The sequence below is a fragment of the Paroedura picta genome, chromosome 1, assembly GCF_049243985.1.
Source record: "Paroedura picta isolate Pp20150507F chromosome 1, Ppicta_v3.0, whole genome shotgun sequence".
NCBI classification, from domain to species: domain Eukaryota; kingdom Metazoa; phylum Chordata; class Lepidosauria; order Squamata; family Gekkonidae; genus Paroedura; species Paroedura picta.
The window spans coordinates 129,707,158-129,724,219 of NC_135369.1; the positions used below are offsets into that span (position 1 = coordinate 129,707,158).

Below are 17,062 nucleotides of genomic sequence, written 5' to 3' on the forward strand. Positions count from 1 at the left end.
GGTATTTCAAGTCAGTTTGCAGTTGATCTGCTTGTAAGTATTTACGTCTTAAAAACCTAGCAAGTACTTGATGTTATGTATATTTTGTTTCATCCAGATAATTTGTCTGTGTAGGCTGCTAAATTATGACTACTGTTATAAGCTGAAGACTTTGTGCTGGTGATCTCGGTATTTGCTGATATATGACTCTTTAATATTTATTCATTAAATATGCATTCATGGCATAGTTTCGTAATTTTATTGGCATTAATATATTTGAGGTCATAATGGACAAAACTACTTTGTTCATAATATTTTAACAATGAACATCATTATTTGGGTTTGTATATGTATGCTATCTTGATATATGCTTATCTTGAATTTCTATTTCTACTGTTCTTTTGGAGCCAACATATTTCAGTTAAAGCCACAAAACCCATAATTCTTTAGCACTGAAAAACGTCAGAATCTTATGTTTTAAACAATTACTTCATATTTCATGTAACCATTTATGAACTTCTCCCCCTGTTCTTGCCATTGTCCTTGAATAGCAATTATTTAGTATAGAAATCATTTAGTAATACTTGGATCCTAACTCTATTCAGTGGTTATGCAACATTGTTCTGTTGGGAAGCATGTTATTTCAGCACTAGGTACCTCTCACATGCGCAAAGCCAGTATCTTGCAATGAGCAGAAACCAGCTAACATGAGAGGAATGTGCTCCACAATGGAGCACTGCCTCCACATCAGAGGATAACTTTGTGGGAACAGAAGAAAGGGTTGGGATTCAGTACCTTGCTGCAATCCTGCATTTGTGTAATTGTACATTTGTACAAATTCAGTGCATGATGCTGATGGAATAGAACTGAACAGGGAATAGTAGGAATCTTGTATGGTGTGCCCTATATATCTACATTCCAATTTCATTTTGCATTCTCATGCTATCATGATGCCTTAATATACAAGTGAGGTTTTTAAAATTAGCAGTGATATTTTCCTCTTGCAGTGTTTTCCCCTAAGAGCATATAGAAAGACATTTCAGAAGGCAGTGTCATCCTTTTCATTCTCTCAAGCAAGCATGTTACCATCATTTGATTCCAACTAAGAATAGATTCAGAGAATCTCCACTCCCAATCACGTTGTGACATTTGGGCCTAGTGTATGCTGTGTCAGAGGTTCAATTTGCTACCTGCTTACTTATCTACAGTGAGAGAAATTTGCCTTTAATAGATAACAGCACTTTCCCCTTCTTCTACCACTTCTACTCCACTACTGGCAGCACTGCTGCATTACTTACTCTTAGACCAATAGAACATACTGTATGGCTGATGCAGCTGTGCCTGTGATATTTTAAGGTCAAGAGATGCAGCCTTCCACATGAGGCTTATGTTCCATCTTCCCTCCCAACTGCAGCAAGATTTCTGCTTCCAGAGGATATGTTTGGCTCCTGAGGCCTTTGAGCCTGAGCAAAAAAACCACCCACCTTGTTATGTCTCAAAAGAGAGATGGTAGGGTGGCTGCAAGAAAACATCTGTTTGATGCTCAGTCCACAGCCAGTCCAGGAATTGAACTAATTTGGTATTTTCACCCTCTTTTTTAAAGCTCTATAACGGCTTTTCTATTTAATAGCTGAGCCGTGGGTAAGCTGTGAGCCATGCATCAGCAGAAAGGGGTATGGGAAGAATTGCCAGACTTTAGCAAAATTCTCATAATGTCAGTGCTTCTGCACCAGCGCAATGAAGAAGGTGAAGTGGCATGGCAGGAACAGCAGTGAGCAGTACAGAGACAGGACATGCAGACACTGTCCCCCATGTGCTTCTACCCCCTTTGAGAAAGTTGGGTGGCAGCCTGAGTCCAGATATTACCCTCAGTAAACAGTAGGAGTCTAAGCAGTCAGTTACAAAAATAAAAGTATATATTTAAAAAAGAATTTTACGCATTGTGAAATTTCCTAGTTTCTACATCTGGAGATGGGATGTTGTGATAAAAAGAAACAAGCTCTCCTTTACCTTCTCTTGTACGAGCAAAGCTTCACTCATGGAAGAAATGAGTGATTTTTGCTCTCTTCCTCCTCTCCACTGTAGCTGCCTGGTGTGCATGGCTGTTAGTGCTGATGTTCTTCAACACCATCGATAAACTTAACCTCATGTTGAGCAAACAAACCCCAGTTCCTCCACTCAAGGATTACTTTGTGGTATGTTGAATGGTTCTCTCTTGCAGGTGTCTCCAATGAGAGACTGGCTCAGGCTGGCTTTCTTATTTTCCTCAAGGACACCACACTGTCTGGATAATTAGCTATGAGGAACCTTGTGTCTTGTGAGAGGAGGCGGTGAATTGGAGAGATGAGGTAGTTGATTGTAATTGTAATCTAGCAAGGATAGTTCCTTATTGGCTAGATTGGTTGTCTGACTCTGGCAGGCTAAATATCGGCCTGATGATTGAGACAGGGTATGCTAGCTTGTATTTTCGTTGGCCCATATCTATAGCATCATCATAGGAACAGCTTTGAATCAGGACTTGCTTTGTTATTTTGTGTTGCTTGTCTTAAGAGTATTGTATGAAACTTCTAATTTTTTCTAAATTTCTCTTTAAAAAAAGATATATATTTTAAAACAAATACCTGGTTATGTGCACACACCCTGAGAACCTATGGCATTCAGCCTGGAACAATGTTATTATTGTTTTATGGGGCTTTAATGGGGATTTGCGATATTGTTACCCGCCACGAGCCGCAAGGGAGTGGCGGGCTATAAATCTAATAATAATAATAATAATAATAACAACAACAACAACAACAACAACAACAACAACTCTTTGACTCTAGGGTTGGGTTTGGTTCTTGCAGGAGGGAGGGGTGGGGAAGTTCCATAGATCTAGCACTCACACATTCAACTTACACATTGTTTGTATACAGAACACTTCGGAACTGTCTACTCTCATATGAACCTATGTGACCATTATAGTAATATTTGGGGATCCTGCTTTGGGAGTGGGAACCTAAAACCGGGAGATTCCCTCCTCAGGGAGATTTGCCTGTCCCCCTCTATTGTTATATTCTGCCAATAGGTTAGTTTTATGTTGTTTAAAAACAATGCATACATATCAATAACTTAACTTATCAATAATCAGTAACTTTTAGTTCACTGTCCTGATAAGGAAAAACAAGAATAAATTTTTAAATGATTATGCATACTTTGGATTTTAAAATTAAAAAGTTTCAGTATACAGATGTTACAGCTGTTGTATTCATGTTGAATCACTGAAAATCCTCTTCAATACCTTGAGACTACAAGCCATATCTGAGTCATGAGTGGTATAGGAACCTGAATCCACTGCTGTGTAACAGAACAAGCTATAAAAGAAAAGGCTAGACCAGCCTTTCTCAAATTTTTTACCATTGAAAACCCCCTGAAACATCCTTCAGGCTTCAAGAAACCCTTGAAATAGCACAGAAATAGCACAGTCATGCAGAATATGGTTGGGAAGCATATCTGTGTACACATCCACCTTGGGGCCCTTCCCTTGTAACCCCCTCCAGGTCTGTCATTGGCCATTTTGGGATGGGGGGGTGGAGGTTGATATGATCATATATGGTCATATCACCTGATAAATTTCTGACAAATTTAAAGAAAATATATTAAAAATTCATTAACTCCCACCCAATCAGAAAAGCCTTCCAGGATAATGAAGAAACATCAGGGTTTCATGAAACCCTGATTGAGAAAGCCCAGGATAAAGTAGGTGGAAACTAGAGAACAAAATTTCAAGTTATCTGATATAAGGCACTATCTGTTATCTGTGGCAGTTATTTATAGATTTATAGAAGGCTATGTTTATGTTCATGTTTTGGTTATGAAATGAGTTCAGAAAACATGGGATCTGAAGTGAACATCATCGGGACCTCCTTCTCCACCCCGCTAGTAGTGAGGGGTGGGAGTCGGGTTTTATTGATCTTTCCGCCATGTTGGGAATGTTTTATGTCTTTTAATGGGGTTTAATGGTGTTTCCCGCAAGGGAGTGGCGGGAAATAAATTGATGATGATGATGATGATGATGATAATAATAATAATGCCTGTAACTGGATGTTATATATCATTACAATACTTATTAAATGCACAGATGAAAACACTTCAGAATTCAATAAAAATAGTTAAGTTAGCTAGTTTCTGCCCTTTGGTTAGTTACTTTCTATGTTTTTCCCAGTTTCTCTATTATTTTCTGGAATTTTCTAAGACTAAACCTATTAACTCATGTGTAAGTTAAAAGAAGTTCAATTAGGTCTCATATCAGTGTTGAAGAGAATCATACAATATGTCTGGATTCTGAATTTCAGTGTTTACTTGAAAAAAATGACAAATGACAAATCACTACTTCTAACAAGGCCTATTATACATGGGTGTTTTCCCTTGCTTTCATTGTGCATATACATCAGGTTTTCTTTTTCATTCTGTGTTGATTTCCTCCCTTCAGCACTCACTTTGCTTTCTGGTTGCTGATTTTCTCAGAGTGCTTTTTTGCTGGTTTTCCTCTTGCTTTGTTACCAAGTCAAAGGTAACTCAAAAGCATACAAATTTCCTTGGAATTCCTCCTTTCCCTTTTCCTGCCCCTCAGCCACTCCACCCACCTACATTGAAGTCATTCTTCTCACACTGCATCTTCTGCCATCCTTTCCTCTTCATTGGTGTACAAACTTCACTATTCCTTACTTTTCCCATAATTTAAATTCTGGGTTTTTTGAGGTCTTTTTTAATAAACAGAATAAGTTTAGTGATATAAAACTATTGCTAGTCTTGGATCACAGGGGGGGGGATTATTGACCAAGAAAGTTTTAAAAGTTTTTCTAGAGATAGTAGTGTGTTGAAATTCTTTGGCTACATGTACTCCAGCTCCCTGAAGAGTCTCTTTGCAAGCTCTGATAGGGGGTAAAGGCTAGCACTGGGTTGGGTTCCACCAATCAAGTATAGCAATGGCCATCAATCCTTAACTGGTGTATGCCCACATGCAGAATGGGCTAGCCATGCTTTTCCTTAAAATGTGGCACTGTCTGTGTGGATTGTGATGGTAAAACTGCTACAACTATTCAAATGTAAGGGAGTAGGGTAATCCTAGGGCCACAAAACGTCTTCATGAAAAGGTTACGGCCATGCTTATTGATTAACCCTCTGACAATGCAGTGGCTCTCCCTTCCTCCGTAGAGTGAACAGGGCAAAGAAATCAGGGAGTCAGCTAATAATAGGTCATTTGAAGGGGGGGGGGGACTCCAGAAACCTTCTGTTCATGACTTCTGTGCAGTCCCACATGGAGACTACGTTTCTGCCGGTCTGCCACAGAGAAGAGTTATCAAGGTTTCTCAGGTAATTCTAGATCCCAAAAGTGCTGAGGAGGAGGAAGAGGTGGAGTTTTTTATATGCTGCTTTTCTCTACCAGGAGTCTCAAAGTGGCTTCCCTTTTCTCTCCCCACAACAGACAACGTGTGAGGTAGGTGGGGCTGAGAGACCCCTGATATTACTGCTTGGTCATAAGAGCTTTATCAGTGCTATGGTGAGCCCAAGGTCACCCAGCTGGCTGCATGTGGAGGAGGAGCAGGGAATCAAACCCAGTTTGCCAGATTAGAAGTCTGCACTCCTAACCACTACACCAAGCTGGTTTTCTTGACAAATGACCAGTGTACATCTTGCCCATTATGTCTTAGAGAATGCCGTAACACTGGCTTGTGCCTGGCTTGTTGCCAGCTGACTCCCAAAGCCAGGGAGGGGAAAATGGCAATATTGAAGAAGGCTTCAGTCATGTCGCCACTGGCTAAGTGAACACTCGCTGGATGAGTATTCAACATCATGGATCTCTTTTTATTATTATTATTATTATTATTATTATTATTATTATTATTATTATTATTATTAATTATATTTATACCCCGCCTCCCCCCGAAGGCTCGAGGCGGCTTACATAACCCCGTCCCTTAAAACCATAAAATAACAATAAGATCCGATAATTTACAAAAATGGCAACAGCGATGGCTTAATCTGCTCATTTGGTCTCCACATCCTCAAGCTCCGTCTTACAGGCCCTGCGGAATGCTGGTAATTCCCGCAGGGCCCTCAGCTCTTCCGGGAGCTCATTCCACCAGGTTGGGGCCAGGACCGAAAAGGTCCCAGTGATGTTCCAGTGATGTTCCCCACACAATGAGATGGTTGAGACAAGCAGCAAATGCCACCTTGGTTTCAACCCCGTTGATGCCTCCTGCACCCAACAGTTGCCTTCTCCTTCAGCAGTATTTCATCAGCTGAACAGTCTGCTTCCTGAAGGGCTTCTTAACATGGTGACTTCCAGCATCTAATCCAGGTGGAAGCAGCCTCATCACCTTGACACTGATGTTCCCCATGCCTTGGAGTTGTATGATGGTGCTGATAAAAGATCAGAGCTCAATTCCAAGAACCCATCCATGCCATTCCCTGATGACACCATGGGAAAACCATTACCACCTTTACCCATGGAATACTTGAGACTGTTCAGAGCAAATTATTAGAATGGCCAAGGCTCTGAACCTAAGTCTACTGGTCCCAGTCTGAGCTGGTAGCTTTCCCCTTTATATGGGGGGTTGAGGATGTAGCTTTGGGGATCTGGTCCAACCCAGCTTGACAATGTTAAAAAATGGCAGTTACTACAAGCTTCTCCACTGAAATGTGCTCATGTATAGTGATCTGCTCCAGCTGTAGCTGTTCTTTCAAAGTTTCCACAATTTGAGCAAAAGTTGCCTTAGTCTCTCTGAAATGATGGGTCCGTTCCCTCTCAACCTCTCGTCCCAGCATGAAAGTCTCCTACCAGCCATACATGATGTGATGGTGAAATGCCAGCAAGAGCATGTTGGTGCCTCCATACAGCACAGAACCACTGATGTTCCCCATATTACTCCCCTTTGCACTATGGCCAGAACTGTGTATTATTGAAATGTGGTTCCTCTTGCCCACATCCCCTCAATTTCAGTATTCGCCAGATCTTGACAGAATCAGAACCATTAGCACCATAAGAAACCACAGAGGACTCTTCACTAACGTTCTGCTAAGTAAATACAGCTTGAAGAATGTTATATTTCAAAAAACATGGCCAGCACAAAAGTGATTATCGCTAAACTTGATGTGCTAAATTAGGTGAGAAACACAACAACCCCTACCATAACACAACTGTACAGTTGCAATAAACCAACCATGCCACAGAATTTTTTTTTGGAAATGTCTGTGCCATGACACAATATGTTTTTTTTTTCTGATTGATTTGTAGAATATATACTCGGCAATTCCTAGGAGAAAAATTGGGGGAAATAGAAAGGTGTGATGCACACACACAGTATTTGAAGTCAGGCCCTACATCTCGACTTCAGTGAGAATCGAAAGTACATTGTGCATGCATAATGGACTAAGATTCCTAGTACCCACAATTATCTATGTAATTTTTTAACATGCTCTTGTTGCTATGACAACACAACATGACAAATCATGATATTACATTGCAAACAGATATCCTGGCTCAAATGTTTCAGCTTGGAGTGCCACACAGGTAAACGGTGATTAAGTAAGATTCTTGGCAAATGGTTAGCAATCAGATGCTTTTCTTTCATGTATCTTCTTAGTATGGGTACTTCTACAAATGCTATAAATCTTCCAAGTGAACATATACAAAACTTGTCAGATTTATAGTAGGGTGTAACAAATTTATGACTTTTATACAGTATTAGAAATCAGGCATTTCAAACTTTTTTCTGTAATTCTGCTGGTCCCTGAGTCATTTTTATCCATTCCATCAAAATGTGTTTCTGGACTAAAAATCAAAACTATACAAGCCTTTTTCAAACTTTTGACTGTGGAGTAACCCCGGAAATATTTCTTAGGCTTCAAGTAACCCTGGAAGTGATGCCAGCTGGGGACGCATCCCTGCCATGCCCCTGGAAGTCACATACAATGTGTATGGCATCATCATCACTAATAAAATAAAACACTTGTTAAATAGAAAGTTAGTTTCATTTTTGTGTGTTCAGTACCTTGCCTGAGCAAAACAAGGAAGCATTCATCTCAGGTGTCATGAAGCCCACCATGCAAAGCAGCAATTCTCCTCAGGGGAAATGATCTGTGCGATCACTTGTAACTTTGGGAGATCTTCAAGCACCCCCCATGAGGTTAGGAAACCTAGCAAGACCTGAGAATATATTTTCCCAGCTTTGGAAATAGTTGCCAGGGCAAGGGGAAATTGGGAAGAAATAAATCCTTATGTAGGGTGTGCTCAGTCCTGGCATTGGATCCACGTGTATTAGCTCTTGGCTAGGGATGCCAGCCTCCAGGTGGGACCTGGGGATCCCCTGGAATTACAGCTCATCTCCAGACAGCAGAGAATAATTCCCTGGAGTAAATGGGTAGATTTTGTGATATTGGACACAACCCTCTCCTTCTTGAATATCTAAATTCCTTTGCTTGCAGTAGTTGGCGGGGCTCTGAGAAGAAATTCTGAAAGGGAAAAATGGGAGGAGCCAATGGGGGAATGCTGCAGATCCAACCTTTACTCCCATATATATATATAGGGCCTCTTGTGGCGCAGAGTGGTAAGGCAGCCGTCTGACAGCTTTGCCCATGAGGCTGGGAGTTCAATCCCAGCAGCTGGCTCAAGGTTGACTCAGCCTTCTATCCTTCTGAGGTCGGTGAAATGAGTACCCAGCTTGCTGGGGGGTAAACAGTAATGACTGGGGAAGGCACTGGCAAACCACCCCGTATTGAGTCTGCCATGAAAATGCTAGAGGGCGTCACCCCAAGGGTCAGACATGACTCGGTGCTTGCACAGAGGATACCTTTACCTTTATATATGTGTGTGTGTGTGTGTGTGTGTGTGTGTGTGTATACATACACACACACACACACATACATACACACACACACACACACACGATGACCCAATATAAAATCCCCTTCAACTGGACTAAATCTGGGGTTAGTGGTAACTAACCTAAACTGTGTGCTAAACTGTGTGTTGTTTTTTAATTTTTGAAAAATATTAATTTTGAATGGGGTAGTATATATATGAACAAATGACATTACAATAGTCTTGTGACACGAAAGACACCATTTTATAAGGTAGATTGGATATTTTGGTAGAGCCTAATTGATGCAGCTCTTCACTGTAATCATTGTGGCCACATTTAACATTGCAGACACATGAACTGTAAAGTGCACATTATATTTGTTTCCATCCGTATGTGGTCTAGTGACAGGTGCTCAATGGTGCTCAATGGTTGTCAGTATACTTGTCAGCAAGAGAATCCTGTGACATTAAAGTCACAAGCTCAATCCTTATAATGTGTGACTCTATTGGCAGTTCCATCAGGCTGTAGCTGATCAGTGAATGTCAGAGATGCTGCACTTTTCCGGGATGTCACCAGCCCTCTGTGTTTTTGGTTTGGCCTTGCTTGTTGTTTGAACTTACCAGACTTCTAAGAGCTTTCCTGAGGGAAATGAACTGATAGGTCATGGGAATAAAGGTGTCTTCAGGGCATGCAAAACCACATCCAGAGTGACTTATTATATAAAGGCTTGTAATGATTACCTTGACTCTAAGCCAATCAATGGTTGAAGCATCTGGGGACTCATTAAATGGCATTTGCGGTGTCTGTTACCTAGGTTTTGAGCTGAATTTCAGGGAAAGCAGTGACAGCCTTTAATGTCTAATTGACCCTTTCTCTTTGTTTTGCTTTCTATATTTGCTTCTGATGTGTTCCCGAATGGCAGCAAACAGCAGTGCTCAGCATTCTGAACTTCTGTTCAGAGCTTCAGCACCTCAGCCTGGGTAGTTGTGTAATGGTAAGTTCTTAAAGTTCAAAGCATGCATATGATTCCCAAATATGGATGCCTCAGCTCTGTTACGGGATGGAAATAAGTTATTACTTGTTATTATACAAAAACATTTCTTGTAGAGTAATAAAATGAATGTCTGGTTACAGATCTGTTTCTGGAGAGGTATGAACTTTGTGAAATCCTGTGTGAGCTCTGTACTGTGACTAAAGAAGCAAAACTAAGAGAAGAATCTTCTGTACCTTTTATTTGTTTTTAGACCCTTTCTCAGAAAAAGCACTGTAGAGGTTTCTTTCAGTGCAGCTCTATGGAAGTTGTTCCAAAGGACAGTCCATTCATATCTTCACATATGATCACATGAATAAAGCAGTTTTCACCGTGTTCTCCCTCTCATGGCAGGTTTTTTTTTAAATTTTGGCAGTGGTTGTGAAAATAGAGCATACTCTGCAAATGACTTTCTTGGGGATCAGGTCATCGTATATTTTTCTCAGAATGGGATGTTGTTGTTGTTGTCTGGGGTTTTTAACAATGACGTTCCAGAGGCTGCTAAATGCTTTGAAAGACCTGTGGGTGAATGAGGGGTGGGAGTCAATTATTGAAAGTATCCTACAGGCAGGAATTTTTTAGTCAATACCACTAGAGTGGAACTTTTTAAAAAGCCGACTCCTCTCTCCTGCCCCCTTTGCATGAGTAGTCTGGGACACATTGCAGTATCTCTAAGACTGTACTGTTTTAAACTGTTGGGAAAACTACATGCGTGTCACTCAACAGGATAGTTTGGCCTTTGACCTACAGAATTTGGTGCCATGTTAGTATCCCTTATGTGATGGTTGTTCTACAGCATTAGATTGTTTCAGTACTAGAATTCTCTCTTAGAATATGGATTCATTCCCTACTCACATGAATTACCTGTTAAGTTGTATTAAAATTGACCAGTGGTAGCAGGTAAAGTGGAGCAGATAGCAGTAGATGGGCACACTCATTAACTGGTGACTAAGAGGATATGGTACCAGTGGTGTGTGACATCCTATGCCCTTTTGGTGAAAGTCTGTTGGATGAAGCCAAAGTGGGTTGGCTTGTATTGTGTTTGCACTGCAAGTGAAAGGAAAATTGCACAAAATGTGAATTTGTGATGTCATTGGTTCGTATTCACTGCTAACATCACTTTCTATACTGAACATTTCTGGCCTATGTAGGATCATATGAAGCACACCATACTTCATTCGCCTCCTGTAGAAGTTTGCCTGAAAGGGCATGAGTTTTTCTTCTCAGTTGGTTGCCAGCCAAGAATGGTGATAATTTCTTATTTTCTAGCTACTAGCCACCACTGGAACTGATTCTTTTTCAGTGGCTGTTGATTGCTATCAAGAGTGAGACTTCTTAATGATTGAGAACTTACGTTGGCCTCATATATAAAAATCATACACACACACATGTTTATATAGTTTAGAAATAATGTGTGTTAACCTTAAAGATTCTTTATCTTGAGATTAGCTTAGTAAAGTAAAATTAGTAAAGTCAAATTTGGTAATTTCTTTGCTGCTATCTACCATTAACTGAAATTCAAAAACAATGAGCTGCATCCTTCTTGTTGCGGATGCTTGAGCCCATTTGTGTAGTGTAGTAACAAAATACAGAGGATGAAGGCCATAAAATGTATGATGTTACTGAAGAGTTGTTACCTGAAAGCCACAGTCAGGATAGAACATAGAGTTTCGGCATATCATAGGGGTGTGGTAAGAAGAGGGAGTCTCAAGCTGTGTGTGGCACGCAGGTAATTGATTTCAGCAGGAGTTATATTTTTGGGGGGGGGCAGTGGTATTTATGTTCAGATGTGCAACTGCAACTATTATGTGAAACTGGAAACAATATTTTTAAATAAATAATTGATTTGAACTACATGGTGAGGATACAAATAATGAGTGATTTTTCTTCACAGATTGAAGACTATGACACAGTAGCTAGTATGATGGGAGCCAAATGCAAAAAGCTTCGTACATTGGATTTATGGAGATGTAAGAATATTACTGAAAATGGAATAGCAGCACTAGCTTCTGGCTGCCCACTGCTGGAGGAACTTGATCTTGGCTGGTGCCCTACACTTCAGAGCAGCACTGGCTGCTTTGCAAAACTTGCACGTAAACTTCCCAACTTGCAAAAGCTCTTTCTGACTGCCAACAGGTCTGTGTGTGACTCTGATATTGAAGAACTTGCTGCTAACTGTAATAATCTCCGTCAGCTTGATATATTGGGTAAGCAACCACACAAACATTTGAATCTTCTTTAAATCAGCTAATTGTACCAGTAACAGAAATTGAAATTACACTTTGCATAAAATAAGATGTATTCAAGAGAGTAAACACTGAAATCTGAATCTGAGTAAACACTGGGTTCAGGATCCTTCTTCCCTATTCTGACAGTATAGTCGTATCTAAAACACTGTCCATGCATGGATACTTCTTACTAGATCAAAGTGTTGGGCACTATGGTATTAACTCTAGATATTTTGATTTCCTGGATTGTTAATCAAGGGACAGATTTGTCTAATTACTTACCCCAACACTGCTGTTTTTCCGGGCTTTTAAAAAAGACAGTACAGTTTTATGATGGTTTCCTGAAAACCATTCAATTGTTATTGCCAGTTTTCAAAAGGCCTAGTAGAGAAAGTGACAGGATGTATTTACAAAGTGTGAAACTTAGATCAAATGGTTTTTTTTTCTTACAAATCACAGAATAAATCTTTACTGAGTTTTTTTCTTTAAAATGAAATTATATTATTTTAATTAAATCATTATAAGGAAATGCGCATAAAATTTTCATTTCTGTTGCAATGGATATAAGAAAATATTTCCCCAGTGTATTTTAATTTTAGAAACAAACCTTTTCTGTTAAAGTATGGCATTCTGTATGGAGCTTTGGAAGAGATGCTTCTGTATATTACCATTTTATGCCTGGGACTCAGAATGACACTGTGGTTAATAGTGATTATAGAACATCTCTAATAAGGAATGCCTATGTGAAAAGGATTACTAACATATATGGATTTTTTGAAATAATAAAAATGTATAAAATGTTTTCTAGCTCCTTCCCAGGCTCAATCACCTTCTGTTTTCATGCTTGCAATCCCCCTTTTGGTTGATGATAAAATGTTGAACAATTTCAATTTCTACATTGTCAACCTTGAAGTAATTTCCTGGTAGCCATTTCTTTTGTCTTCTTGATGTTTGGCTGTAATTCTGCTTATACACTTTCTGTTTTAACCTTCAGAAGGAGTAGTTTCAAGTCATTATTATTTTCTGCCAGTAATGTGGTATCTGCGTATCTCAAATTGTTCATGTTCCTACATCAATTTTCATTCCACCATCAAAATCTAAGCCATTTTTATCATATTTCCACATATCGATTAAATAAGGAGATAAAATACATCATTGTCTGATACCTTTCCCAGCTGGAAACCATTATATTTCTTCACATTCTGGTTAATGATAGCCTCTTGTCCTCGAAAGATTGCACATCAAAACAATTAGATGGTGTGGCATGCCCATTTGTTTTAAAACTAATCATTGCGCTTCAGGGTCCTGTCAAAATTCTCTTGAATTCCCCCGTAACCAACGTAAATAAGATCTCTAAAACCTCTTCATTTTCTGAATCCATTCTGAACTTCTGGCATTTCTTGTTCCATATATGGTAAAAATACTTGTAAGATTTTGAGCATCACTTTACTAGTGTGAGAAATTAACGCAATGGTCCAGTAGTTGCTGCACTCGTTGAACTCTCTTTTTTCAGAACTGGAATGCAATTTGAACATTTTCACTCTGTAGGGTATTGTTTTCTTGGCATATTCTTGTTAAGATTTTGATGGACTCTGTTTCTGTGGTTTGAAATAGCTCTATTGACATCTCAGCTGCTCCTGGTTATTTGTTTCTCCAAACTATTCTCAGTGCAGCTTTCAGTTCACTTTCTAAAACTGTAGGTTGTTCTTCAAAAAATTCTTCTTTGAGGCAATCTGTCTCCCTTTAATCTCCTTTGTATAGGTTTTCAGTGTATTGTTCCCATATTTCTTTATATTTTCCTGTTCATTTAATGTGTTTTCATGCTGATCTTTTAGCATGCCTAAGCATGCTTTAAATTTTCCTTTGATTTAATAAATATTGTGGAACAAATCTCTTTTTCTTTTTTGTTGTTCTCACCTCTTTTTTTGTATCTCTGTGTCTGTGTCACTGGAATGCTACACTTAGACATTTGATGCTGTTTCTGTAATCTTTTACTTTTGTGTTTCATCTGTTAGCAAAAGGTTTCATCAGTCATCCATCAAGGCTTTTCGTTTCTTTTGGCTACAGTAATAGTCCTTACAGTAATATATCCTTACGTTAAAACAGGGACAGAACCTAAATCCAAAACAGGAGAGCAAGGGGGAAAACAAACTATTCCTCTCAGTTACCTCTTTCCAAATGTCTTGGGGGAAAAAGAACATCCTTGTTACTTGTCTCAGCAGAGATTGTGCCAGTGTCAGCAACTGCTGCTTGTTAGCTTTTAAAATGTAATGCATTCCTTCTCTGTTTGTAGGCATATGCACACAAGTCATTCTAAAACATCAAAAAGTCAGATCTTGCAGTTATTATTACCAGCAACATAACAAAATGTAGCAATCCATATCCATAGTTCTCCTGTATATTTTTGAAACTGCCTGGGGGGTGGAGCATGTTTGGCCCCCGGACAGTGTCTGAGTTTGAATCCGACCGGCACCTACACAGGCAACCCTCTCGGGAGCCAGCCGTGGCAGGAAGGAGCTGGCCCACAACATGCGGCAGTGGCGGCGCTGGCGAGAGGCTTCCACTGAAGAAACTGCTAGCGCCACAAGGGAGCCCACACTGGAGGTGAGAGCCAGCACACTGTGGCCGCACACTGGAGAGAAGGAGCCGACACTCCCAATGGCGGAGATGCCTCAACACTCAAAAGGCACTGCCGCACAGCTAGAGCTCAACACAGGATGGTGGCGTGAGGCCTGGAGAGCAGTCCACGCTGACGACGGATCCCACAGCTGACAGAGCTGGAGGCCCAGTCAGCCATGGCCGGCCTGGGGCTTGCCAACGACACACCCTGCATGCCCTCGACCTGCAGCCTGGGGAGGGGCCACTGCCTGAGTGACCGGCAGCCCTCTCTGTGCCTCCCCAGGCCTTCTTCCCTCCCAACCTGCCTCCCACTAGCACATGCTGCATTTCTTCATGCAGCGGGCTTTGCAACTAGTAACAAAATAAGGCTCTTTAAAACCTTTGCATAGAGTTAAATAGATATTGTATTATACTTAATTCTCGTATTTATATGATGGAAAATTGTTTTGACAACTATAAAAGGTATTATTTAAGTGCCCACTATTTACAAATCCAGTAGAATCCTTTTATTTTGCAATTCCCTTCCAAGGGAAATGCTTCTAAGCAACAAAGTTCAAAATAAAGAAGCTAATCAAGATCTTCCTTTCCAGGAAGATACACAATTATCTGGATTAGCATTCATCTTGGTATGTTGTTACTTTTCTAAATTGCGATTTTACACATATGACATTTCTGTGTTATAAACTTCTGTAGGATTCTTCAGGGCCTAGCATTTGTAGGATATAAATAAATATTTGTTGTATTATTTTAAAGATATATTTTCCAGGGCTCAGGACAACTCACAACAATAATTAAGACCCTTCAAATCTTTGTGAGCTAAATTTCTACAGTTAAAAATGTATCTCTTCCTTGTTAGGCAGTATTGGAAAACTGATCTTGTCCAGTTTGTCTTTTGTCATTAATGAGCCTAAGACTGCCAAAAGTGGTTACAAGAATTGAGGTTTTTTTGCTTTTACTATTACAGTAGAAAAAAGGAGCCTATTCAATTCCAAAACTGATTTGAGGGGTACAGATAAAAAGTCACGTGTACACGGCTGCAACTTGGTCACCTTATTAAGGATTACAAGTAAACATTTGTCCCTGCTGGATAATGAAGTATAGACCCTTGTGACGGGGTTTCTTCTTTTTTCTCTCCTTTCTTTTATTCTTGCTTGTTAAGCTTGAGGTGCCAAGTGTGATTAAAATATGAAAATGGATACTATGAGAAAGTAGAATAGTTTTGTTCCCTGCCTGGAGGATACCATATGCAGTGACATTATGTGATCATATAAATTGCAGCATATGTGTGGATTTTGCTTAAATAAGGGCATAAAACATGCTCCAGAAAAATAAACTTCCATTTGATATTTTGACTGCAGCCAGGCAGCATAAAGTACAGTTTAGAAGAACCTGGTGGGTTTAGCCATCTGCACGCACTCTATATCAGTTGTTATCTCCAACTATTGAATTAAAATCAGTAATTCTAAGTTCACACAAATTTAAAAGCTCTGTATGTAAAAACACTTGAGCATGAGAGGAGAATAACAACGCATTCTTCCTTTGTACAAGAATATTTAACTGTCTCTTAGATGCCATAAACTCAAAACACCTCCCACAGTTTCTGGGAATGCCAAACGCTCCAAGTGTCCCCTTCATGTCTGTCAAAATCATTGGTTTTCCCTGACAGTCTCAAAATGCAGTTAATCAGTTTCTGTACAGAAACAAGCCTCATATTAAAGATATAGTCCAAAGAGTCATGTATAGTCCTGAATTTCTAAGAGTTTCCTTTTCAGAAGCAACCCTCATAGAACAACCAAATACTCTTTAAACTCTCCCACATTTAGGTGTTGCCAGCCTCAGAAGCTGTGGATGCAAAGAACTGTTAATGAAGCTTTCCGATATAATTGTTCTTAACTACTTTAAGAACTGGTAGCATTGTAAAACGGGTATGCTTGTATAGTGAGACAAGGCTGAAAAATAAAATTGGTTTAGTCGACGTTGCTCTTGAACGTTCCTTGAGAAGCCTATATCAAAGAAGTTGCCAAAATACACTCAGCTGAATGTCCCTCCCTTAAAATGTGTACTACTTTTTCTCACTAATGTGGCATATTTATATATCCATTTATATACAACATAGAATTCCATTCCTTATATTTGGTCCTGGTGTTACAAAACTGAACGTATGGTTGCTATATTTCAATAGGCTTATCTTGGACAAGCTGTTTTCTCTCCCACATTTGCTTATGTGCTTTCATTTTCTTCATTTATCTAATAAACCGTTCCTTCCACAGCGACAGTTCTTTCTAATGTCACTTCCAATATTGTATTGCTATAAGTAGGTTTATTACTAGGTTATGCTAGATTTTCAATAGATTTATTAC

General features: G+C 39.6%; 1 protein-coding gene across 1 annotated transcript in view; it reads left to right on the top strand.

The window, feature by feature from the left end:
• The window catches only part of FBXL4 (F-box and leucine rich repeat protein 4), a 56,839-nt gene that overhangs the window by 28,430 nt on the left and 11,347 nt on the right, over window positions 1-17,062 (top strand). Inside the window, exons 7-8 of the mRNA XM_077303670.1 lie at window positions 9,748-9,819; window positions 11,750-12,062. Of these exons, the coding sequence (XP_077159785.1) occupies window positions 9,748-9,819; window positions 11,750-12,062 (385 nt within the window). The remainder of the gene's footprint in view (window positions 1-9,747; window positions 9,820-11,749; window positions 12,063-17,062) is intronic.